This window comes from Heterodontus francisci, chromosome 8 (assembly GCF_036365525.1).
Source record: "Heterodontus francisci isolate sHetFra1 chromosome 8, sHetFra1.hap1, whole genome shotgun sequence".
Classification (NCBI taxonomy): Eukaryota; Metazoa; Chordata; class Chondrichthyes; order Heterodontiformes; family Heterodontidae; genus Heterodontus; species Heterodontus francisci.
Window position 1 is genome coordinate 8,458,064 of NC_090378.1, and position 25,410 is coordinate 8,483,473.

At 43.4% G+C, this 25,410-nt stretch overlaps 1 protein-coding gene across 3 annotated transcripts in view; it reads left to right on the forward strand.

Moving 5' to 3' along the window:
* Positions 1-25,410, forward strand: part of LOC137372636 (atrial natriuretic peptide receptor 2-like) — a 168,811-nt gene that overhangs the window by 14,386 nt on the left and 129,015 nt on the right. For all 3 annotated transcript variants that reach the window (XM_068036599.1, XM_068036602.1, XM_068036600.1), the window contains exons 6-13: positions 3,620-3,722; positions 9,042-9,187; positions 17,122-17,194; positions 17,280-17,427; positions 19,646-19,732; positions 21,971-22,114; positions 24,253-24,374; positions 24,464-24,605. In XM_068036599.1, the coding sequence (XP_067892700.1) occupies positions 3,620-3,722; positions 9,042-9,187; positions 17,122-17,194; positions 17,280-17,427; positions 19,646-19,732; positions 21,971-22,114; positions 24,253-24,374; positions 24,464-24,605 (965 nt within the window). The remainder of the gene's footprint in view (positions 1-3,619; positions 3,723-9,041; positions 9,188-17,121; positions 17,195-17,279; positions 17,428-19,645; positions 19,733-21,970; positions 22,115-24,252; positions 24,375-24,463; positions 24,606-25,410) is intronic.

Here is a 25,410-nt window from a genome sequence, read left to right on the forward strand (position 1 = left end):
ATCTATCTTGATTCCCTCTCCGTTATTTGTATGCTGCCTCACAGTGACATCATTGGCAGGTATTGGGTCAGTTTTCCCATGTGTTGATGATACCGTAGTCTACATCGCCATCACTTCTCATTGACTGAGTCCATGCTGTTGAAATGCTTTTCTGACAAGTTTTGCTAAGCCATAACTTTCTTCATTCATCATCAAGAAGACTGAAGGCATCATAGTCAGTAGACATCACAAACTGTGCTCCCTCAGCACTGAGTTCAATCCCCCTGCCCATTCACTCTTTCAGGTGTCTTGTTCAATCTTGAGTGGAGCCTTAGCCCCCACATCCTATCAATCACCAAAACTCTACTTCCACCTCTACGTTATTGCCCACCTCCCCTGCTACCTCAGCTCTTTGCTACTGAAACCTTTATGCATACTTTACTCACCTGCAAACTCAACTACTCCAATGTTCTTATTGCTAGAATCACATCTTCAGTCCCCCTAAAACTTGTCCATGACTCTACTGCACATAGCCCATCCCACTTACTCATCACTCCTGCCCTTATTGACCTATATTGGTTCCCTATTACCCAATGCATTAAAGACAAAATCCTTGTCCCTGCATGGTCTTGTCTCTTTCTATCTCTGCAGTCTTCTCTAGCCCTCCATTCTTCTGAATGCTTTGATACTCTGTCTACATCCTTCTGTCATACTCTTTGCAATTGCCTCTCTAAACCTCTACACCTCTCTCTCTCTCCCTCTACTTTTCGAAAACCCCTTCAAGACCTGGCCTGATCTCTCCTTTCCCTGTTTAGTAATGGTATTCCATACACCTAGTTGAGAAGAATCATAGAATCATGGAATGGTTACTGCACAGAAAGAGGCCTTTGGGCCTGTCATGTCTGTGCCAGTTCACTACAAGAGCATCTCACCCAGTCCCACTCCCTGCTCTTTTCCCATGGCCCTATAATTTCATTCTCTTATGCGGTTCTCGACCCTTCCACTAATGGGAACAGTTTCTCTCTATCTACTCTGTCCAGATCCCTCATGATTTTGAACACCTCTAACAAATCTCTTCTCAGCTTTCTCTTCTCTAAACAGAACAGCCCCGGCTTCTCCAATCTAGCCATGTTAATGAAGTCTATGGGGATCAAGCTGGGGAGTGGGACTGACAGAATAACTCCACGGAGCGCTGGCATGGACTTGATGAGCCGAGTGGCCTCTGTCTGTGCCGTAAATGACTCTATGACTCTATGAAGTCTTTCATCCTGGAACCATTCCTGTGAATCTTTTCTGCACCCTCTGTAAAGCCTTCACAACCTTCCCAAAGTGCAGTGCCCGGATTGGACATAATTTAAGGCCAAAACAGTGTTTTATAAAGATTCATCATAACTTCCTTGCTTTTGTACTCTATGCTTCTATTTACAAAGCCCAGGAAACTATATGCCTTTTGAACCACTTTCTCAACCTGTCCTGCCACCTACAATGATTTCTGCAATTATACCTCCTAGTCTCCATGGTTCTTGCACCCATGTTAGAATTGTATCCTTTAGTTTATGTTGCCTTTCCTCATTCTTCCTATCAAAATGCCACATGTTCGCATATCTGCTCATTCCACCGTCCTGTATAGGATTCAAGAATGTTCTTTTCACATTACAGCCGATATTTAAATGCAGTTTGTTGTCGCTATATTAAAGTTCATCTGCCACTATGCCACTGACATGCATATTTATATAATTCATTAAGAGCCTCCCTGGGTTGGTCTCCACTCTCACTTCTGGTTTGGTATTGACTGCAAACGTGGCTGGTTTTGAATTGAACTTCAGAATCCAAAGTCATTAACATAACTCAGAAAGAATAAGGAACCCAATACCGATGCCTGGATTGTCAAGACACTACTTGCCCCCTCCCTGATATCATTCACCAAACAGGTACTGTTAATTCCCAACCTTCATCTAGTCATTATCATATTGCTGTTTGTGGGAGCTTGCTGTGCACAAATTGGCTGTCGCATTTCCTACATTACACAAGTGACTACACTTCAAAAGTACTTCATTGGCTTTGAGGCCCTGAAGTTGTGAAAGGCGTTATATAAATGCTGCTTCTTTATTTCAGATAAATTCCTTTTATTTCCAGATCTTCTTGAATTTCTACACTCCCAACAGGAATCAATTGGGTAATGGGGGCTGCAATGTTATAGCCCAACTCTAGCCAGTGCACATAATGAGCATGTCTCCACTGAAACTGTTGGATTAAGGAATCACTTATTATATGTGTTCACCGGATCCACTAGTAATCTCCCTGGATCTAATTGATACTGGCTAATGTATCTAACCTGGAATTTGTTTTGAAAGAAAGAAGTTACACTCTTCAGCTGCAACATATTTTTAATAATGAGTTGCTGTATGAATTTTTCATATTAATTTTATCTTGTCACTACTGTGTTAAAATAATATGTAAAAAGTTAGAAGAGACAAGATACATGAATAGGATGGGAACAGAGGGATACGGTCCCCGGAAGTGCAGAAGGTTTTAGTTTAGGCAGGCATCAAGATCGGCGCAGGCTTGGAGGGCCGAATGGCCTGTTCCTGTGCTGTACTGCTCTTTGTTCTTTGTTCTAAGAGACCAACTATTCACAGTATTAGATTTCTTGACAACTAAAAATAGTAATGTTTTTATGATCTATTCATAAGAACGTAAGAAATAGGAGCAGGAGGAGGCCATTTGGCCCTTCGAGCCTGCTCTGCCATTCAACAAGATCATGGATCATCATCTACCTCAACTCCACCTTCCTGCACTATCCCCATATCACTTAACTCCCTTAGTACTGAAAAATCTATCGTTTGAATATACTGAAGAACCGAGCAACTACAGCTCTCTGGGGTAGATAATTCCAAAGATTCTTAACCCTCTGCGTGAAAATATTTTTTCTCATCTTAATTCTAAATGGCAAACCCCTTAGCTGGAGACTGTGACCCTATGCTCTAGATTCCCCATCAATGGAAAACATTTTCTCAGCATCTACACTGTAAAGCCCCTTAAGAATTTTACGTTCAATATGATCACCTCGCATTCTTCTGAACGCCATGAATTCTTTTTTTATTCTTTCATGGGATGTGGGCATCACTGGCATCGCCAGCATTTGTTTCCCATCCCTAATTGCCCTTGACAACTGAGTGGCTTGCTTGGCCCTTTCAAAGGGCAGTTAAGAGTCAACCACATTGCTGTGGGTCTGGAGTCACATGTAGGCCAGACCAGGTGAGGATGGCAGATTTCCTTCCCTAAAGGGCGTTCGTGAAACAGATGGGTTTTTACGACAATCGATGATAATTTCATGGCACCATTCCTAAGACTAGCTTTCAATTCCAGATTTTTTTGTATCAATTAATTGAATTTAAATTCCACTGGCCTGCCGTGGTGGTATTTGAACGCATGTCCCCAGGACATTAGGCTGGGCCTCTGGATTACTATAGTCCTAGTTTACTCAATCTCACCTCAGAGGACAATCCCCTCACCCAGGAACCAGTCAATGAACCTTGGTTGCACTCCCTCTGGGGAAAGTATGTCCACTCTATCATGTCATTCTAAGTTATTAACATATGTTTCTCTTATCTGCACACTGAATTGTGCTCTATTTTAGGTTGTCTTAGTCCATGTTGGACTGACTTCACTAATTGCTCACATTAAAGTGGGACATATGCACGCTGCCCTGGAAGCGAAGACAACAGTACAAAGTGCACAAGGTATTGTTTTATTTGGTTCACAGTATACATTTTATGGGCTCTAATTTCTCATGCTTTTAAGAGATAGTTAACTTTTAGATACTTCTCCCTAAAGGTATATAATGCTCAGCAGCTGAGAAATGAGAAGGACTAGCACAGGATTGTTCTGTTTTTATTCAAATTTATTATAAACTCAAATCCAGATAAAGCCAAATGCAATCTCTAAGCAGGTAATGGGGCTCGACCACAGAAGGAGGGTGTTCTTCACTGGTTTTCCCTGCCCTCCCTGACATTTCTTCTTCGGGATCCCTGATCCTGGGTTACACCCCTTATACCTCTGCCCTTCTTATCACAAACCTTTACTGTTAAACCGAGTGGTCAATCCACCTCTTTGCACCTCTTCCCACGCAACTGCTCTCTCCAATCTGCTCACAATGGAGCTGACTGCAGATATTGTCTCCTCATGCCTTTGAAGCTGTCTAACTAACATGTGGAATCTGCAGCTGTATCCTGATTAGGTCCCTTTTCGACAAAGCTTCTTTTAATGGTCATCATATTCATTTCATTTCTACCATCTCAGCAAGGTCTTTTATGACTACCTGAAGTGAGGTGAGCAGGACTTAATAACCTTTCTACTGAGAAAATCCTTTATCGTTCCTCTGCTGATCTAGATTTTAATTCCTAATTCCTCACGCACTTAATAGTTTTTTTTTAATATCATCAGTCTGAACACCCGGAAATTGTTCATCCATTATATAGAATTCTTTTCTTTTTTTTCTTTTTCTTTTGGGCCTCCTTATCTCGAGAGACAATGGATACGCGCCTGGAGGTGGTCAGTGGTTTGTGAAGCAGCGCCTGGAGTGGCTATAAAGGCCAATTCTGGAGTGACAGGCTCTTCCACAGGTGCTGCAGAGAAATTTGTTTGTTGGGGCTGTTGCACAGTTGGCTCTCCCCTTGCGCCTCTGTCTTTTTTCCTGCCAACTACTAAGTCTCTTCGACTCGCCACAATTTAGCCCTGTCTTTATATAGAATTACATCGAGTCTATAGCATAGAAACAAGGCATTCCACCCGAATGGATCATGCTGGTATTTATACTCCACCCGATTCTCCTCTCACCTTACTTTATCTCACCCTATCATTGTGCCCTTCTATTCCTTTCTCCCTTATTTGTTTATTAGCTTGCCCTTAAATGCATGTATACTATTCACCTCAAGCATTCCTTGATCTCAATTGACAAGTGGAAACATTTTCACTCGATAAGAAAATACTTCGAATCATAGAGTCATATACAGTGTAGAAGAAGGCTATTCGGCCTATCATGTCCATGCTGGCTCTCTGCGGAGCAATCCAGTCAGTCCTACTCCCCCGTTCGATCCCTGTAGCACTGCAAGTTTATTTCCTTCAAGAGTCCATCCAATTTTCTTTTGAAATTGTTGATTGTTTTCGCTTCCACCACCCTCGCAGCCAGCGAGTTCCAGGTCATCAACACTCACTGCGTAAAAAGGTTCTTCCTCACATTACCCCTGCATCTCTTGCCCAAAGCCTTCAATCTGTGTCCCCTAGTCCCAATTAGTGGGAACAACTTTTCCTTGTCTAACTTATCTAAGCCTGTCATTATCTTGTACATGTCTATTCAATCTCTTCCCAATTTCCTTCGCTCCAAGGAGAACAATCCCAGCTTCTCCAACCTAACCTCGAAACTAAAATCCCCCATCCCTGGAACCATTCTGGTAAATCTCCTCTGCACCCTCTCAAGGACCCTCACATCCTTCCTAAGGTGTGGTGACCAGAACTGGATGCAATACTCTAGTTGGGGCCCAACCAGTGTTTTATAAAGGTTCACCATAACTTCCCTGCTTTTGTACTCAATGACTCAATTTATGAAGCCCAAGATCCCATACGCTTTACTAATCACTCTCTCAATATGTCCTGCCAACTTCAAAGATCGATGCACATACACCGTCAGGTCATTCTGTTCCTGCACACTCGTTAGAACTGTGTCATTAGGTCTATATTGCCTCACCCTATTCCTTCTTCCAAAATATATAAATAAATAAAATAAATCTCACACTTGTCTGTATTAAATATCATCTGCCACTTGTTTACCCATTCAGCTAGCCTATCTATGTCCTATTGCAGGCAGTTTATATCATCCTTATTGTTTGCCACACTTCCAAGCTTGGCATCATTGGCAAATTTTGAATTCTTTAAAATTTTCTTTCATGGGATGTGGGTGTAGCTGGCATTTTTAGTTTAGTTTAGAGATACAGCACTGAAACAGGCCCTTCAGCCAACCGAGTCTGTGCCGACCATCAACCACCCATTTATACTAATCCTACACTAATCCCATATTCCTACCACATCCCCACCTGTCCCTATATTTCCCTACCACCTACCTATACTAGGGGCAATTGCTAATGGCCAATTTACCTATCAACCTGCAAGTCTTTGGCATGTGGGAGGAAACCGGAGCACCCGGAGGAAACCCACGCAGACACAGAGAGAACTTGCAAACTCCACACAGGCAGTACCCAGAATTGAACCCGGGTGGCTGGAGCTGTGAGGCTGCAGTGCTAACCACTGCGCCACTGTGCCACCCATTTGTTGCCCTTCCCTAATTGCCTTGACTACTGAATGGCTTGCTAGGTCATTTCAGAGGGTAGTTAAGAGTCAAACACATTGCTATGGGTCTGGACTCATAATACTCTGTTTTCTAAGATCCAAGTCATTTATCTAACAAAAAAAGCAGTGATCCCAGCACTGACCCTTGGGAACACCGCTGTCTCCCATCCTCCAGTCTGAAAACAACCATTTACCATGACTCAGCAGGTCTGGCAGCATCTGTGGAAAGAGAAGCAGAGTTAACGTTTCGGGTCAGTGACCCTTCTTCGGAACCGAAGAAGTGTCACTGACCCGAAACGTTAACTCTGCTTCTCTTTCCACAGATGCTGCCAGACCTGCTGAGTGAATCCAGCATTTCTTGTTTTTGTTCCAGCATTTCTTGTTTTTGTTTCAGATTTCCAGCATCCGCAGTATTTTGCTTTTAATTTACCATGACTCACTGTTTTCTGCCCTTGAGCCAATTTTTTTATACGATTGAACACTGACCCTCCTATTCCATGAGCCTCAATTTTGTTAACCAGCCTTTTATATGGTACTTTGTTGAACGTTTTCTTAAAATCCAGGTAAACAACATCCCATCATCAACCTTCTCTGTTACTTCATCAAAAAATTCAATTAGATTCATCAAGCATGATCTGCCTTTTACAAATCTGTGCTGGCTACTTGTTGATATTTTTCCCTGATTATTGTTTCTAGAACTTTACCCGCCACTAATATTAAACAAACTGGAATAAATGCAAAATACTGCAGATGCTGGAAATCTGAAATAAAAACAGAAAGTACTGGAATCACTCAGCAGGTCAGGCAGCATCCGTGGAGTGAGAAACAGAGTTAATGTTTCAGGTCTGATGGAAGGGCTGAGTATTTCCAGCACTTTCTGTTTTTATTTTAAACGAACTGGCCTGTAGTTACGAGGACTGTCTGTTCACCCTTTAAGAGTGTCACATTTGCCACTCTCCAATCCTCTGACACCTCTCCCATTTCTCGGGAAGATTGGAAGATTATGGCACGCCCTTTCACTATCTTCACCACAACTTCCTTTAGCAACCTGGGATGCACGCCATCTGGACCAGGTGGTTATGCTACCCTAAGCATAGCCATCCTTTCCAGTACCTCCTCCGTCTCAATTTTTACCCTATCTATTGCCTCTACTCTCTCTACTCCTACCGATATTTTGTCAGATTCCTCTTCCGTAGTAAACACTGATACAAAGTATTCATTACGTATTCTAGCCTTCCCCTGCACTTCTAAGCATATATTATCCTCTTTGCTCCTAATGGCCCCCACTCTACCTCTTACTACCCGCTTACTATTTACATCCCAGTAGAAGATATTTGGGTTCCCTTTTATGTTGACTGCCATTCTATTCTCATATTCTCTCTTTGCCAGTCTTATTTCCCCTTCACCTCCCCTCTCAACTTATTGTATATGGCCTGGTTCTCACTTGAAGAATTCATCTGGCATGCGTCATACACCCTCTTTTTTATATTTCATCATCATCTCTACGTCCCTCATCATCCAACGAGCCCTGTTTTGGGTTCCCCTACCTTTTGCCCTTGTTGGAATGTACCTAGCCCATACCTGAAGCATCTCTTTTTTTTATTCATGGGGTTTGTGCATCGCTGGCTAGGCCAGCATTTATTACCCATCCTTAGTTGCCCTTGGGAACATGGTGGTCAGCTGCATTCTTGAACCGCTGCAGTTCATGTGAGGTAGGTACATCCACAGTGCTGTTAGGAAGGGAGTTCCAGGATTTTGACCCAGCAACAGTGAAGGAACGGCGATATAGTTCCAAGTCAGGATGGTGTGTGACTTGGAGGGGAACTTGCAGGTGGTGGTGTTCTCATGCATCTGCTGCCCTTGTCCTTCGAGGTGGTAGAGGTTGCAGGTTCAGAAGATGCTGTCTAAGGCACCTTGGTGCGTTGCTGCAGTGCATCTTGTAGATGGTACACACTGCTGCCACTGTGCGTCGGTGGTGGAGGGAGTGAGTGTTTGTGGTTGGGGTTCCAATCAAGCAGGCTGCTTTGTCCTGGATGGTGTCAAGCTTCTTGAGTGTTGTTGGAGCTGCACCCATCCAGGCAAGTGGAGAGTATTCCATCACACTCCTGACTTGTGCCTTGTAGATGGTGGACAGGCTCTGGGGAGTCAGGAGGTGAGTTACTTGCCTCAGGATTTCTAGCCCCTGACCTGCTCTTGTAGCCACGGTATTTATATGGCTACTCCAGTTCAGTTTCTGGTCAACGGTAACCCCTCGGATGTTGATAGTAGGGGATTCAGCGATGGTAATGCCATTGAATGTCAAGGGGAGATGGTTAGATTCTCGCTTGTTGGAGATGGTCATTGCCATAAGATTGCTTTAAAGATAACCTATTTGCTACAATGAGGACCACACCCCCACCTCAAGCCCACAAAACAAAGCAGAAAAGATCCAAATTCTATCTATAAAATGCTAGAAGTTTTATTTGTAGCATACACTTCCTGGAAGCATCACTGTTCCTTCCTGTGCACTGAGGCAGATCCTCTGACTTATCTTGAGCAACGTCATAAAAGGTCTGCTGATATTTTAATATTTATGTCAAATTTAATTCATGCTCTCAGTGGCATCTTTACATTGTTACATTATTATTATTTACTAACAGCATTAAATAGAAGCTGAATTCTTCCAAATGGTTTACTGTACAATAAGACATGCTTTCTTGAAATTTTTGTTACATTAGTTTGTGATGATGGTGTTTGTGATGGGGACGAGCGATGTGATACCTGCCCTGCTGACTGTGGAGCCTGCCCCATGTCTATTGGGATCAAAGTTTCAATCGGACTTCCAATTGCCCTGTTCTGTAGTGGGTTTATACTCACTCTGGTGGTATGTCGTGACAAGCCTGATCCACTTCATTTTACCTGTTTAATCAAGTAGATTTTTGGTACTTACATGTAAACTATGCATGTTTATGATGAGATTACAAGCATTAGGAGTCATTTTACCAGGCTGGGATTCTGGAGGGGAACAATATCACATCAGGGAAACTCGGTGTCACAGTTTTTCCGCAATTACAATGTTACATATCGGTTAAATTGCCGTTATTGCATCATCAAATCACTTTTGTGCAATTGGTTTTATAGTTTCCTGGTGAGAGTTCAAAAAATATACTATCTGATGAGAGAGGATTCAATATAATAGTGTTTTGATTAAGTTATACATGCTTACTTTATATTAACCTTACATAGCATGTCATATTATATCAGCCTAATAATTTCATTTTTAAAATGAATGTAGATACATATTTATATTTATTATCAGGATGCGTGCATTGCTGGCTAGGCCAACATTTATTGCCCATCTCTAGTTGCCCTGCTTAATAAAGCTGAGTGGCTTGCTAGGCTACTTCAGAGGGCAGTTAAGATCAACCACGTTATTGTACAGAAAATTTCCTTGCCAAAAGGACAGTGGTGAACCAGTTAGGTTTTCACTGATACCAGATTTTTAAAAAAATGAACTCAAATTCACAAACTGACACAGTGAGATTCCTGTTCTGTGGATTATTATCCCAGTAACATAACACTACACCACGACACATATTATTGATCGGAGTTGGTATTTAATGTCCGAGCCTGGTAATCTTTGTGCTGTTTTATGCCAAGCCATCAGATGGAGTTCAATGTTGCAGGAGATTTCAACTCTTAAGGGATGGTAGAACATTCTCAGCCTAAAAGAACTTAGCTTTTGGACCTATTTTGCCTCCCTTCTACAATTGGTCTATTGTGCACAGCTGATCCTCTCACAGTAAGGAAAAGAGGTAAATTCAGCAGGACAGAACCCAGTGGTTCCATTCAGCAGATGAACCAGCATCAATGCTGAAACTGAATAGGCTGGGGCTCCTATCTCTAGAAAAGAGGAGGCTGAGGGGAAACCTGCGAGAGGTCTTTAAAATTATGGAGAAATTTAGTAGAGAAGAAGTTTCCATTTGTCGGGGAGTGCAAACTAGGGGATCATAAATATAAAATAGTCACTCATAAATCCAATAAGGGATTTATGAGAAACTTCTTTACCCAGAGAGTGTTGAGAATGTCGAACTGCTACCACAGGGAGTGGTTGAGGCAAATAACATAGATGGATTTAAGGGGAAGCTAGATAAACACACAAGGGAGAAAAGAATAAAGACAAGTGTTGATAGGGTATGATGAAGAGGAATGGAGGCAGCACTAGGTTCACTAATGTCCTTCAGGGAAGGAAATCTGCTGTCCTTACCTGGTCTGGCCTACATGTGACTCCAGACCCACAGCAATGTGGTTAACTCTTACATGTCCTCTGAAATGGCCTAGCAAGCCACTCAGTTATACCTAACCGCTACGAAGTCAATAAAAAGGAATGAAACCGGACGGACCACCCGGCATCGACCTAGGCACCGGAAAGGACAACGGCAAACCCAGCCCTGTCGACCCTGCAAAATCCTCCTTACTAACATCTGGGGGCTTGTGCCAAAGTTGGGAGAGCTGTCCCACAGACTAGTCAAGCAACAGCCTGACATAGACATATTCACGGAATCATACCTTACAGACAATGTCCCAGACACAGCCATCACCATCCCCGGGTATGTCCTGTCCCACCGGCAGGACAGACCCACCAGAGGTGGCGGCACAAGGTATACAGTAGGGACGGAGTTGGCTGGGAGTCCTCAACATTGACTCCGGACCCCATGAAGTCTCATGGCATCAGGTCAAACATGGGCAAGGTAACCTCCTACTGATTACCACCTCCTGCCCTCCCTCAGCTGATGACTCAGTACTCCTCCATGTTGAACACCACTTGGAGGAAGCACTGAGGGTGGCAAGGGCACAAAATGTACTCCGGGTGGGGGACTTCAATGTCCATCACCAAGAGTGGCTCGGTAGCACCACTACTGACTGAGTTGGCCGAGTCCTAAAGGACATAGCTGCTAGACAGGGTCTGCGGCAGGTGGTGGGGAAAGCAACACGAGGGAAAAACAAACTTGACCTCGTCCTCACCAATCTGCCTGCCGCAGATGCTTCTGTCCATGACTGTATTGGTAGGAGTGACCACTGCACAGTCCTCGTGGAGACGAAGTCCCACCTTCACATTGAGGATACCCTCCATCGTGTTATGTGGCACTATCACCGTGCTAAATGGGATAGATTTCGAACAGATCTAGCATTGCAAAACCGGGCATCCATGAGGCGCTGTGGGCCAACAGCAGCAGCAGAATTGTACTCAACCACAATCTGTAACCTCATGGCCCGCATATCCCCCACTCTACCATTACCATCAAGTCAGGAGACCAACCCTGGTTCAATGAAGAGTGCAGGAGGGCATGCCAGGGACAGCACCAGGCATACCTCAAAATGAGGTGTCAACCTGGTGAAGCTACAAGACAGGACTATCTGCGTGCCAAACTGCGTAAGCAGCATGCGATAGACAGAACTAAGCGATCCCATAACCAACGGATCAGATCTAAGCTGTGCAGTCCTGCCACATCCAGCCGTGTATGGTGGTGGACAATTAAACAACTAACTGGAGGAGGTGGCTCCACAAATATCCCCATCCTCAATGATGGGGGAGCCCAGCACATCAGTGCAAAAGATAAGGCTGAAGCATTTGCAACAATCTTCAGCCAGAAGTGCCAAGTTGATGATCCATCTCGGCCTCCTCCTGAAGTCCCCAGCATCACAGGTGCCAGACTTCAGCCAATTCGATTCACACCGCGTGATATCAAGAAACGACTGAAGGCATTGGATACTGCAAAAGCTATGGGCCCTGACAATATTCCGGCAATAGTACTGAAGACCTGTGCTCCAGAACCTGCTGCGCCCCTAGCCAAGCTGTTCCAGTACAGCTACAACACTGGCATCTACCCTGCAATGTGGAAAATTGCCCAGGTATGTCCTGTACACAAAAAGCAGGACAAGTCCAACTCGGCCAATTACCGCCCCATCAGCCTACTCTCAATCATCAGTAAAGTGATGGAAGGTGTCATCAACAGTGCCATCAAACAGCACTTGCTTAGCAATAACCTGCTCAGTGACGCTCAGTTTGGGTTCCGCAAGGGCCACTCAGCTCCTGACCTCATTACAGCCTTGGTTCAAACATGGACAAAAGAGCTGAACTCAAGAGGTGAGGTGAGAGTGACTGCCCTTGACATCAAGGCAGCATTTGACCGAGTATGGCATCAAGGAGCCCTTGCAAAACTGAGGTCAATGGGAATCACGGGGAAAACCCTCCGCTGGCTGGAGTCATACCAAGCGCAAAGGAAGATGGTTGTGGTTGTTGGAGGTCGATCATCTGAGCTCCAGGACATCACTGCAGGAGTTCCTCGGGGTAGTGTCCTAGGCCGAACAATCTTTAACTGCTTCATCAATGACTTTCCTTCAATCGTAAGGTCAGAAGTGGGGATGTTCGCTGATGATTGCACAATGTTCAGCACCATTCGTGACTCCTCAGATACTGAAGCAGTCCGTGTAGAAATGCAGCAAGACCTGGACAATATCCAGGCTTGGGCTGATAAGTGGCAAGTAACATTTGCGCCACACAAGTGCCAGGCAATGACCATCTCCAACAAGAGAGAATCCAACCATCACCCCTTGACGTTCAACGGCATTACCATTGCTGAATCCTCCACTGTCAACATCCTAGGGGCTACCATTGACCAGAAACTGAACTGGAGTAGCCATATAAATACCGTGGCTACAAGAGCAGGTCAGAGGCTAGGAATCCTGTGGCGAGTAACTCACCTCCTGACTCCCCAAAGCCTGTCCACCATCTACAAGGCACAAGTCAGGAGTGTGATGGAATACTCTCCACTTGCCTGGATGGGTGCAGCTCCAACAACACTCAAGAAACTCGACAGCATCCAGGACAAAGCAGCCACTTGATTGGCACCCCATCCACAAACATTCACTCCCTCCACCACCGACGCACAGTGGCAGCAGTGCGTACCATCTACAAGATGCACTGCAGCAATGCACCAAGGTTCCTTAGACAGCACCTTCCAAACCCATGACCTCTACCAACTAGAAGGACAAGGGCAGCAAATACACCACCACCTGCAAGTTCCCCTCCAAGTAACACACCATCCTGACTTGGAACTATATTGCTGTTCCTTCATTGTCGCTGGGTCAAAATTCTGGAACTCCCTTCCTAACAGCACTGTGGGTGTACCTACCCCACATGGGCTGCAACAGTTCAAGAAGGCAGCTCACCACCACCTTCTCAAGGGCAATTAGGGATGGGCAATAAATGCTGGCCTGGCCAGCGACACGCACATCCCATGAATGAATTTTTAAAAAATGTGGGGAGAATAAACACCAGCATCGACCTATTGGACAGAATGACTTGTTTCTGTGTTGCATGTTCTATGTAATTCTACATATCTGTGGGAGTTGAGTTAAACTGCACAGCCTTCTCGCTGGAGAAGGGTCACCCATGTGAAAAGGACACAGTCAGAAGAGAGAAGAACAGGGGAAACAACGTGGACAAAATGGTAATAAATTACCATTGAGAATGCAGCACATTGGCACTCAGATGCTCCATGACTTAGATTGTGTGACACAAAGTTGATCTCATGGTAAACTCTTGGTTATGCATCACCTTGAAGACCAGGTAGACCCCTCAGGGAAGAAGGACAAATTGAGCATAAAACACCCTGTGTACCCTAGAAAGATAGCAGGAGGAAGGGATGAGGTCATCTGCTTATTATCACATGACTATAATTACAACGAGGAAAAAAAAGTGAAAAGCTTGCTCAAGACCAATACCTTGACGTCCAGGTGTGCTTGTTAACAACTAACATCACTACAGCAACTCCTCACAAGACAAGGATTCGGAGCATTTGACAAGACAGTGTTCACCAAGGAGCTGAGAAGAAAGGAAATGTTGGGGAGGAAGTGTAAAAGCACAAAAAGGAGGGTTTTGAGGAGGCATTTGAAAGCATTGAGGAAGGTGACGAGCCAGAGTTACAAAAGAATGAAGCACAGAGGCTGTAGGAATAGCCCCAGATGGGATTGTGTAATGAGACAGGATTAATTAATGACATCATAGTAAAGGAGCATCTAGGTAGCAGTGATCATAACATAATTAAATTTTGCATTCCGTTTGAGGGTGAGAAGTGTGGGTCTAAGACTAGTGTTTTAAACTTAACTAAAGGGTATGAAGGCAGAGCTGGCTGAAGAGATCTGGGAAATTAGGTTAAAAGATAGGACAGTAGAGATGCCATAGCAGACATTGAAGGTGATATTTCATAACACTCAGCAAAGATACATTCTAGTGAGAAAGAAAGACTCTATGAAAAGGACACACCATCCATGGCTAACTAAGAAAGTTATCAAACTGAAAAAAAAGCATATAATCCTGCAAAGATTACTGGTAGGTCAGAAGATTGGACAGAATTTGAAAACCGGTAAAGAAATATAAAAACAGATAGATAGTAAGAGTTTCTACAAGTATTTAAAAAGGAAAAAAGCAACTAAAGTGAGCATTGGTCTCTGGAGAGTGAGTCTGAGGAGTTAATAATGGGAAATAACTAAATGGCAGAAGCATTTTGAACAGATATTGTGTGTCGTTTTTTCACTGTAGAAGATACAAATAACATCCCAGAAATACTTGTAAATGAAGAGGTGAAAGGGAGGGAGGAACTTAAAGCAATTACAATCACCAGGGAAAGAGTACTGAGAAAACTATTAGAACTGAAGGCAGAAAAGTCCCTCGGAACTAATGGCCTCCGTCCTAGGGACTTAAAAGAAGTAGATGCTGAAATAGTAGATGCATTGGTTGCAATTTTCCAAAATTCCCTAGATTCTGGAGAGGTCCCATCAGATTGGAAAATAGTGAAAGTAACTCCTTTATTCAAGAAAGGAGGGAGACAAAAAGTTAGAAACTACAGGTCAGTTAGCTTAACATCTGTCATAGGGAAATGCTAGAATCTATTATTAAGGAGGTTATAGCAGGGCACTTAGAAACTCTTAATGCGATCAGGCAGTCAACATGTTTTGGTGAAAGGGAAATCATGTTTGTCTAATTTTTTAGAGTTCTTTGAGGAAGTAGCAAGCAATGTTGATAAAGGGGAACCTGTGGATGTGGTATACTTGGATTTCTGAAAGGCATTTGATAAGATGCCACTTCAAAGGTTACTACACAAAATAAGAGCTCATGGTGTAGGGGGTAACATATTAGCATGGATAGAGGATAGCTAACAGAAAGCAGAGAGTAGGGATAAATGGGTTGCTTTCTGGTTGTCAAGCTGTAACTAGTGCAGTGCCACAGGGATCTATGCTCAGGCCTCAACTATTTCCAATCTATATCAATGACTTAGATGAAGGGGCCAAATGTATGGTTGCTAAATTTGCTGATGACTCAAAGATAGGTAGGAGAGTAAGTTGTGAAGATGACATGAAGAGTCTGCAAAGGGATTTAGATAGGTTATGTGGCTGGGCAAAAATTTGGCAGATGAAGTATAATGTGGAAAAATGTGAACTTGTCCACTTTGGTAAGAAGAATAGAAAAGCAACATATTGTTTTATTTAGAGATACAGCACTGATACAGCCTTCAGCCCACTGAGTCTGTGCTGACCAACAACCACCCATTTATACTAATCCTACATTAATCCCATATTCCCTACCACATCCCCACCTACACTAGGGGCAATTTACAATGACTAATTTACCTATCAACCTGCAAGTCTTTGGCTGTGGGAGAAAACTGGAGCTCCTGGCAGAAACCCACAGGGAGAAGTTGCAAACTCTGCACTGGCAGTACCCAGAACTGAACCCAGGTTGCTGGAGCTGTGAGGCTGCAGTGCTAACCACTGTGCAGAGAGGTTGCAGAACTCTGAAGTGCAGAGGGATGTGTGTGTCCTGGTACATCTTTCACAAAAGGTCAGTATGTAGGTACAACAAGTGATTAAGAAGGCAAATGGAATGTTGTCATTTATTGCAAGGTGAATGGAATATGAAAGTAGGAAAGTTTTGCTACAGTTGTATAGGGCGTTAGTGAGACCACATCTGGAGTACTGTGTACAGTTTTGTCCTCCTTACTTAAGAAAGGATATAATTGCATTAGAAGCAGTTCAGAGAAGGTTCACTCTATTGATTCCTGGGATGAGAGGTTATCTTCTGAGAAAAGGTTGGGCCTGTATCCATTGGAGTTTCGAGGAATGAGAAGTGATCTTATTGAAACATATAAGATCCTGCGGGGACTTGGCAAGGTGAATGCTGAATGGATGTTTACCCTTGTGGGGGAGACTAGAACTCGGGGATTCAGTTAAAACATAAGGGGGCTCCCATTTAAGATGGAAATGAGGATAAATTTTGTCGCTCAGAGGGTTGTTAGCCTGTGGAACTCACTTCCCCAGAGAGCAGTGGAGGCTGGGTCATTGAATATTTTTAAGGCTGAGTTAGATAGATTCTTGATTGGCAAGAGAGTTAAAAGGTATAGTGGGTAGACAGGAAAGTAGAACTGAGGCCACTATCAGATCAGCCATGATCTTATCAAATGGCGGAGCAGGCTCTAGGGGCTGAATGGACTACTCCTGCTCCTCGTTCATATGTTCGCATGTTTGTAGAACTGGAAATTAGGAGTAGCCTGGTGTCAAGGAATGGAGGGTGCATGTGAAGATAGGGAGTGGCGAGATCATGGAGGAATTTGGATTTAAACAAAGGTTGAGGTTCAAATGAACATCCACAACGTATTAACACACCTTATCTGCTGAATTGTTAGTTCACAGCTTGTAACAATTCCTTCATTCAATTCGAGTTTAATTCTAAAAGAGCTTCTGTATATTTATTTTTAGTGGCTGCAATACCAAAAGCAAAAGATGCTTTGGGATGAGAGCTGGATCATCAACTTGAAGGAAATTAAGATAGGTACTTCAACACGTTCCGAGTGCTTTCGGAAATATTCCATTGAGTCTCTCCATTTCTCATCTCAGGTTAAAATTGTGTGTTTTAGGGAGAGGAATCACTGTGGGAGTTGACAGCTTCGTAACTGTCCAACAAGCCAATGGCAATTCATTCCCAAGCCTCACGACAGATGTTACTGCGAGCACATACACTGCAAGTCCATCACATAAACAGGGCTTTATACAGACTGGAATTTAGTAAGTTTTCAGCCCAATCATGATGCTGTTAGATTTATTACAGATAGTGTCTATTATTTATGTCACCTTTGGTAATCGAGGGATGTGGGGATAATGCAGGTCGATGAAGTTGATGTAGATCAGCCATGATCTTATTGAATGTCGGAGCAGGTTCTAAGGGTTGAATGGGCTACTCCTGCTCCTATTTCTTATATTATTATTTGGTCTTCTTTTCTGTTGCATTTAAATCAGGCCCTAACCATTATTAATTAAACTGAATCAAGGTAAATTTGAGATGGAACACCAATCAGAATATATATAGCAATAAAAATATTTATTGTAAAACATTTGTAGTTCTGCTATTAAGCTCTTAGCTATAATCAATTTTAGTACCAATATACGAGCCATTGGTTATGCCCCTCAGTTCCCAAGCGGAAAGGATTGGAATAGCCTGTGATGCCAGGTTTTCACTTGCTTTATGTTGCCCCAACATTACAGAAAGCTTTTCCAAGCAGGACAGAATGGCTTCATCTACAACAAGAGCAGCCAAACAGCAGGCATGCCAATGTTGTGAGAGGGACATTTCCAGACTTTCGATCCTACTTTCCAAGGCTGCATTGGCTTGGACACAAATTGGTTTGTCATGCGTACAATCTTACAGATAGTGACTAAACATTTCATAACTGAATAATACACATAGTAACAACCGCTCAATGTTTTGCAGAAAAACCTTTTGTTAATAATTATTTTGTCGGACCTGAATCTGAATTGACAGTGATAGACAGAGATATAGACATAACATCATTGAAAAGAATTGCTTTATTGGAGGAACTGAAGGGCACTCTTTATTTGTAATTTAATTTATCTAATTTTATCACTAGCTTTAGTGAGCAAATGGCAATTTGCCCATGAGAGATTCTATTGTTTCTGTATTTTAGAATCCAGAAACTAGTTAAACAACCTGTCAAGATGAATAAACTAGACTTGGCTACAATTAATGTCTTTGACCCTTCCTGTCCCAATCTGCTTTTCTGTTTCACATGACTCTTCTGAAGTACTATCTGGTCCATCACATAAAATTCTCCTGTTTTGGAGATCACTGACCTTCTGTTGGCTGCCCTGTCTTCGGACATATATTACAAGCAGGTGGAGAAGTTGTACAAACATTGACCATCAGGGGTTAAATTGTCTTGTGACCACAGCAGTGTGAGAAATAGTCTGTCTTCCTATTGCTGATTTTTCCACTGCCTCACCTCAATAACCACAATAACAATCCTTCCTTGAGTTTCATGCTTCATTGGATGAATTTGCCCTCCTGACACAACGTGAATCTGCAGAGGTCATCCGATAAGGTTCATCTAGCACCCCATGATATGGCGTAGCTAGCTGTATTCTGTCAACAAAAGTAATTCGCATTGGCATTGCATACTGTTTTGCTTGCAAGCTAGCTAATACGGTTGTGCTGCTCTCCATTGATGTTTATATGCTTAGCTACTTTATAGCGAGAAATGTGTTTTAAGTCGGCCTGTGTTTTGATGGCATTAGATTAGCTAAGCACTCTATATACACCTTAATTGCCCCCATGTCCATGGCTGAGTGAATAATTTCATCAAATGTCCGTGGTGCAACATGTCAGTGCCTATCCCTGATAGTAACCCTGCCATTCCTGATCAGAATGGAGATGATTGGGCAATTCTCAAATCAGTCACGCCTGCTGTAAGTGACTCAGAATGATCTTATGCCCATAGTTTGTGTGTAACTATCCTCCACTCACTGCATTTTGCTGGAGAAATCGCCCTGCTTATACTGAGAGAAGTTGCTGCAGTTTCAGTCATGAGTTCTGTTTTCTGCAGTTGATAGAGGCTCTTTGTAAATAGGCTCTATAAATCGACTTGGTTTGCTTTGCTGTTTGCTGAGTAAATAGAGCACTTGCTGTGAATCCTGCCCTCAGTCCCACCCGGCCTCCAACCCATTGGCTGACACAGTGCTGTCAATAGACACTCTGATTTTCCTGCAGATTTGCTAGAAGAGGTTGGTAATGGACCTTGTGCCGAGGCCCTGAGATCAGTAGGTCTGAGAGTTTCCAACAGCAAAGCAAGGCAGACCGTAAAAGATAAATGCAAACAATATTAATATACATTTCATTTTGAACTAAAATTAATTTTGGAAAAGGCAAGAATGGCAAAGTGTACTCTTGTTTTAGTTTAATCTTGTTAAGCCCTTTCCCTTTCTCTTGCAGCGATGGTCAGACAGTGGCTATCAAAAGGATTCCCAAGAAAACCTTTACTCTCTCAAAAACAATCAGGAAAGAAGTGAAGCAAGTGAGGTATATACTGACCTTTGAGCCATAACATATCAAAATCCAATTGGTTGTTCAAGGCACCTACAGAAAGCACGTCAGTTTCTTCTGATGTAATTTAATTTGCAATACTAAGGCAGCAGAATATCTAGAGTGATGTGAATGCAATTGGTAGAACACAGGGACAGAATAGATTTAATCGAAGTAGTGGACAAATACTTGTTGGTAGGAGAACATAGGATGAGATGTAATGTGTCTGTGGTGTGTTGCCTACTCTAGAGGTGTACAACAGTATAACAGTACGACAGTACAACCTGTACAACAGGTTTAATGCTGGTTAACTTTAGAATGAGCTTAGCTGGGCCAGTGGTTGGGCACTAGAGTCATTGGCTTCAAGTATTCTTTGGTTAGGTTTGGGAAAGTTAACACGGCTTTCCACTCCTGGTCATTATCAAGCAACCCCTTCACTCTGGAAGTGTATGTGCAGACAGGATAGTGATTAGTTAGGATGCTTTCATGTTTGAATAGCCTCTAATTCTTACTGTCTGGTTTCACATATGATGAATAGCAACGTGAACGTGGCACCAGAGGGTGCCCAGTGTGAACATATACATCAGCAAGGAGTCACACCTTCAGGGGAGAAAAAGAGGAAGTAAGATCGAAAAACCAGCTAAGCAAGTGCAGTCAGAAAAGGAATAGACATATGGGACTGCTGAAGGAAGTACATCAGCTGGGTGATACTGAAGGGCAGTCTCCATATTATGAAAAAGATATAGAAGCACTGGAGAAGGTGCAAAAAAGATTGACAAGGATACCAGAACTGAGCAGTTAGAACTATCAGGAAAGTTTAAGGCTCTTTTCTCTCGAGAAGAGAAGATTGAGGGGTGATCTGATAGAGGTGCTTACAATTATAAAGGGGTTTGATAAGGTTGACATAGAGAAGATGTTTCCACTTGTGAGGGAGACCAAAATTAGAGGTCATAAATATGATAGTCATGATTAAATCCAATGGGGAACTCAGGAGTAAATCCTTTACCCAGAGAGTGGTGAGAATGTGGAATTTGCTGCCACAGGGAGTGGTTGAGCTGAATAGCATAGATGCATTTAAGGGGAACCTAGACAAACACATGAAGGAGAAAAGAATAGAAAAAATAGAGATGAAGAGAGATGGGAGGAGGCTTGTGTGGTACAATAACACTGGCATGGACCAGTTGGGCTGAATGGAGTGTTTCTGTTCTGTATATTCTATGTAATATATCTTGTATTTTGCAATAGATTCAAGGCAGATACAATACTTATACACAGTTGAGTAACAATTGCTCAAGGTGGAAAAAAGATGAAGAATCACTGACTGAATAATCAGCCTGGTTATAAGCTTGGAAAGGATAAAATACACCCACCACAATATAATAGTTAAATAATAGGGTGTGAGTATGCTGAGTGGCTAATGGGAATATTCTTTTAAGCCTTATGATTTAAGGAACATTCTAAATATTGCACCTTAAGCCCAGTTTGTTTCAATGAGATTGGCTGGAACTAAAATCAGAAATGATAAAAGATGATCAAATACACAGAGCATATAAGTGAAGGGTATTGTAGTTCCCCTGATAGTGCACTCTTTCTGGCTCATTATCACAGTGGTGGAAAACTGCAGGAGTTAATGCACCAGTAAATGGCAGATATTTAACAAACACGAAAGGAGGCAATGTTATTCAAACTAACCAGGGGCAACAGAAGTACGGGAGTGTTATGGTTGGTGGAAGATACAGTAGAATATGAGAGCAAGCCAAGGATAAAGTGAGAGCTTTACCTCGCTGCAGAAGACTGAGATTATAATAAAAATTGCTATCCTGCAGGAGGACATTTTTAAAATGTGGTTAGGGTGATAGGTCACTGCATTAAAGCATGAGGCACAATTTGTCACCTATTCAGCCTTTGTTTCTATGGACAAATAATTAATGGTTACCTTTATCCATCACCCATGAAAATGATACATTAGTGAGGAGAATGTAAATGTGATTTAAAAAGAGCTACAATCAAGATCAGTTGTTTTCACTTTTCATAAAGGACGGAATCATGGAATGTGATTTCTGAATTACTGGCAAAAAGTTCCAGAATCATATACAATAAAGATGAAATTTAACCTTTGATTGTGACATATATATGGTGCTGATCTATATTTAATGCATAATTCTACTTTGCATATGTTGCTTGATGCTGTTTATGGGAGGTTTTATTTGCCAATTGCTTCTCTGCTCATTCCAGGGAACTCGATCATCCAAATCTGTGCAAGTTTATTGGTGGATCCATTGAGGTACCCAATGTCACCATAGTTACAGAATACTGTCCAAAAGGAAGCCTGACTGATGTTCTGTTCAATGATGATATTCCCTTGAACTGGGGATTCAGGTAAATAGTAACCTAGAAAGGTAAGTTAATGATTACCATCTCTGCGCCTGCCTCAGCTCAAATGCTGGTGAAACCCTCATCCACGCCTTTGTTCCCTCTAGCCTTAACTACTCCAGTGTAGTGCTGGGGGCTCCCACCTTGCATCCTCCGTAAACTTGGCGTCATCCAAAACTCTGCTGCCTGTGTCCTAACCCACACCAAGTCCCATTCACCCATCACCCCTGTGCTTGCTGACGTACATTGCCTTTCCATCTGGCAACGCCTTGATTTTAAAATTATCATTGTTTTCAAATCCCTCCATGGCCTCTCCCTTCCCTATCTCCGTAATCTCCTCCAGTCCCATAACTTTCGAGATCTCTGCACTCCTCCAATTCTGAGCTCTTGCACATTCCCGATTTTCCCCGTTCCACCATTGGCTGCCTAGTGCCTAAGCTCTGGAATTTCCTCCTTAAACCACTCCATCTCTCTCTTCTCCTTGAAGACACTCCTTAAAACCGACCTCTTTGACCAATCATCTCAGCCCCAGGAAATCACTGCTGGAGTTCCTCAGGGCAGTGTCTGAAGCCCAACCATCTTCAGCTGCTTCATCAATGACCTTCCTTCAATCATAAGGTCAGAAATGGGGATGTTCACTGATTGCACAGTAGTCAGTTCCATTCACATCTCCTCAGATACTGAAGCAGTCCATGTTCTTTTTAAAAAATTGTTTCATGGGATGTGGGTGTCGCTGGCTATGCCAGCATCTATTGTCCATTCCTAATTGCCCTTGAGAAGGTGGTGGTGAGCTGCCTTCTTGAACCGCTGCAGTCCAGTGGTGTAGGTACACCGACAGTGCTGTTAGGGAGGGAGCTCCATGTTTTTGATCCAGCGACAGTGAAGGAACGGTGACATATTTCCAAGTCAGGATGGTGTGTGACTTGGAGGGGAACTTGCAGATGGTGGTGTTCCCATGCATCTGCTGCCCTTATCCTTCTAGGTGGAAGAGGTTGTGGTTTTGCAAGGTGCTGCCGAAGGAACCTTGGTGAGTTGCTGCAGCGCATCTTGTGTATGGTACACACTGCTACAACTGTACGTTGGTGGTGGAGGGAGTGAATGTTTAAGGTGGTGGATGGGGTACCGATCAAGCGGGCTGCTTTGGCCTGGACGTTGTCGAGCTTCTTGAGTGTTGTTGAGCTGCACTCATCCAGGCGAGTGGAGAGTATTCCATCACACTCCTGACTTGTGCCTTGTAGATGGTGGACAGGCACTGGGCATATGAACACGGACTACTTCAACATCTCGCTTGCAGCAAGACCTGTACAACATTCAGGCTTGGACTGACACAAGTGCCAGGCAGCGACCATCTCTAACAAGAGAGAGTCTAACCATCTCTCCAGTCAATGGCATTACCATCACTAAATCCCCCACCGTCAATATCCTGGGGGCCAGTATTGACCAGAAACTTAACTGGACCAGCCACATAAGTATTGTAGCTACAAGAGCCAGTCAGAGGCTCAGTATTCTGCAGTGACTGACCCACCTTTTGACTCCCCAAAGTCACCAAATCTACCAGCTTGAATATTCATTCCCTCCACTGGCGGCACACTGTAGCTGCAGAGAATTCCATCTACACGATGCTCTCCTGACTGGCCTCCTCTCTCCTGTAGTCCATTTACTTTAGTTCATCCAAAACCTGCTCTGGGTAATGAATCTAGCAACGTGTCTCCCTCATCTAGCACCTCTGTCCTTGCTGATCTACGTTGCATCCCAATCCCTCAACACCCTAAATTTATATTTCAAATCCCTTCATGGTCTGCTCCCCTCCCCTAACTCCCTCTATATCTCTGTAATGTCCTCCAGCCCTACAACCACCCTTGAAATTTCCATTCCTATAACTCTGACCTCTTCCATTTGCACCAACATTAGGCCCCACACTCAACAGTTCCCTCCCGAAACCTCTCCATCACTCCATCTCTCTCTCTCTCCTCTTAAGGTCGTCATTAAAATTAATCTCTTTGCTTAATCTTTTGGGCATGGCTCTTAATATCACCTCCGATGGCTCACTGTCTATTTATCCCTTATGACTCTGAAGCACCATGAAACATCTATTTTCTATGCTAAAGGCTGTATGTAAACGTAATCTGTTGTTGTTGCTTTAGATTGTCATTTGCTACTGACTTGGCACGGGGAATGGCTTATCTTCACCAGCACAGAATTTACCATGGGAGGTTACGCTCAATGAACTGTGTCATCGATGATAGATGGGTTTGCAAAGTCTCAGGTAACATCAGTCTCGCAAGTCAGACAGTTTAATGCATTGCAGCATCCTAACTCCACTCTTAATTCATATCTCAATTTGATTTTGTGAAGATTATGGTTTAGCAGCCTACAGAAAGGACGATTTTGAGGAATTTACCAATACAGTCAATGTAAAGGCAAGCCGCATTTACTGTGCTCCAGAAGTATTTACAGGTGTCATTTCAAATATGACCCCAGCTGCAGACGTCTACAGGTAATGTCACTAAAACTCAAACGGTTGCTTTCACTTAATCGTTTATCAAATAATTATGAGTGGATGAGTAAATCAATCCAATAGAGAATTCAGAAGAAGCTTCATTACCCAGACAGTGGTGAGAATGTGGAACTCACTACCAAAGGGAATGGTTGGAGCGAATAGCATAGATACATTTAATAGGAAGCTAGACAGGTATGTGAGGGAGAAGGGGATAGAGCGTTACAATGATAGATTTAGATGAGGAAAGATGGGAGGAGGCTCAAGTGGAGCATAAATGCCAGCATGAACTGGTTGGACCAAATGGCCTGTTTCTGTCCTGTGTATCCTATGTAATCCCATGTAGTTCAGATACTAAGAGTTAAACAATGAGACCAATTCAGGTTTTAGTAATAGGGGCCAGGATTTTACAGGACCCCTGAGGCGGGCTCGGAGGCCGGGGGCACAGAGTATCGCGATGGGTGGCAGGGGGATGGCAGGGTGGAGGGCCCATTGCGTCCCCGTTGCCCACCGATCTTCCCAGAGACAGAATAGGCTGACAATGGCCTTCCTGCCCAGTGGCCAATTGAGGCCCTTAAGTGGCCTATTAAGGGTCAATTAGGGGCTTCTTCCCACTGCCGCTGGGATCTTACCAGTGGCGGGGGTTCTCCGCCATATGGGCAGGATGCCTTGTAAAACGAGGCGCCCTTCCTGTGGACTTGGGAAGTGTCCATCCTTCATGGGCAATTTGTGGCCCATGGAGGACCCCCATCCCCTGGGACTGATTGAAAACCCCCCATCCCCCCCGTCTCTGGGGCCTTCCGGA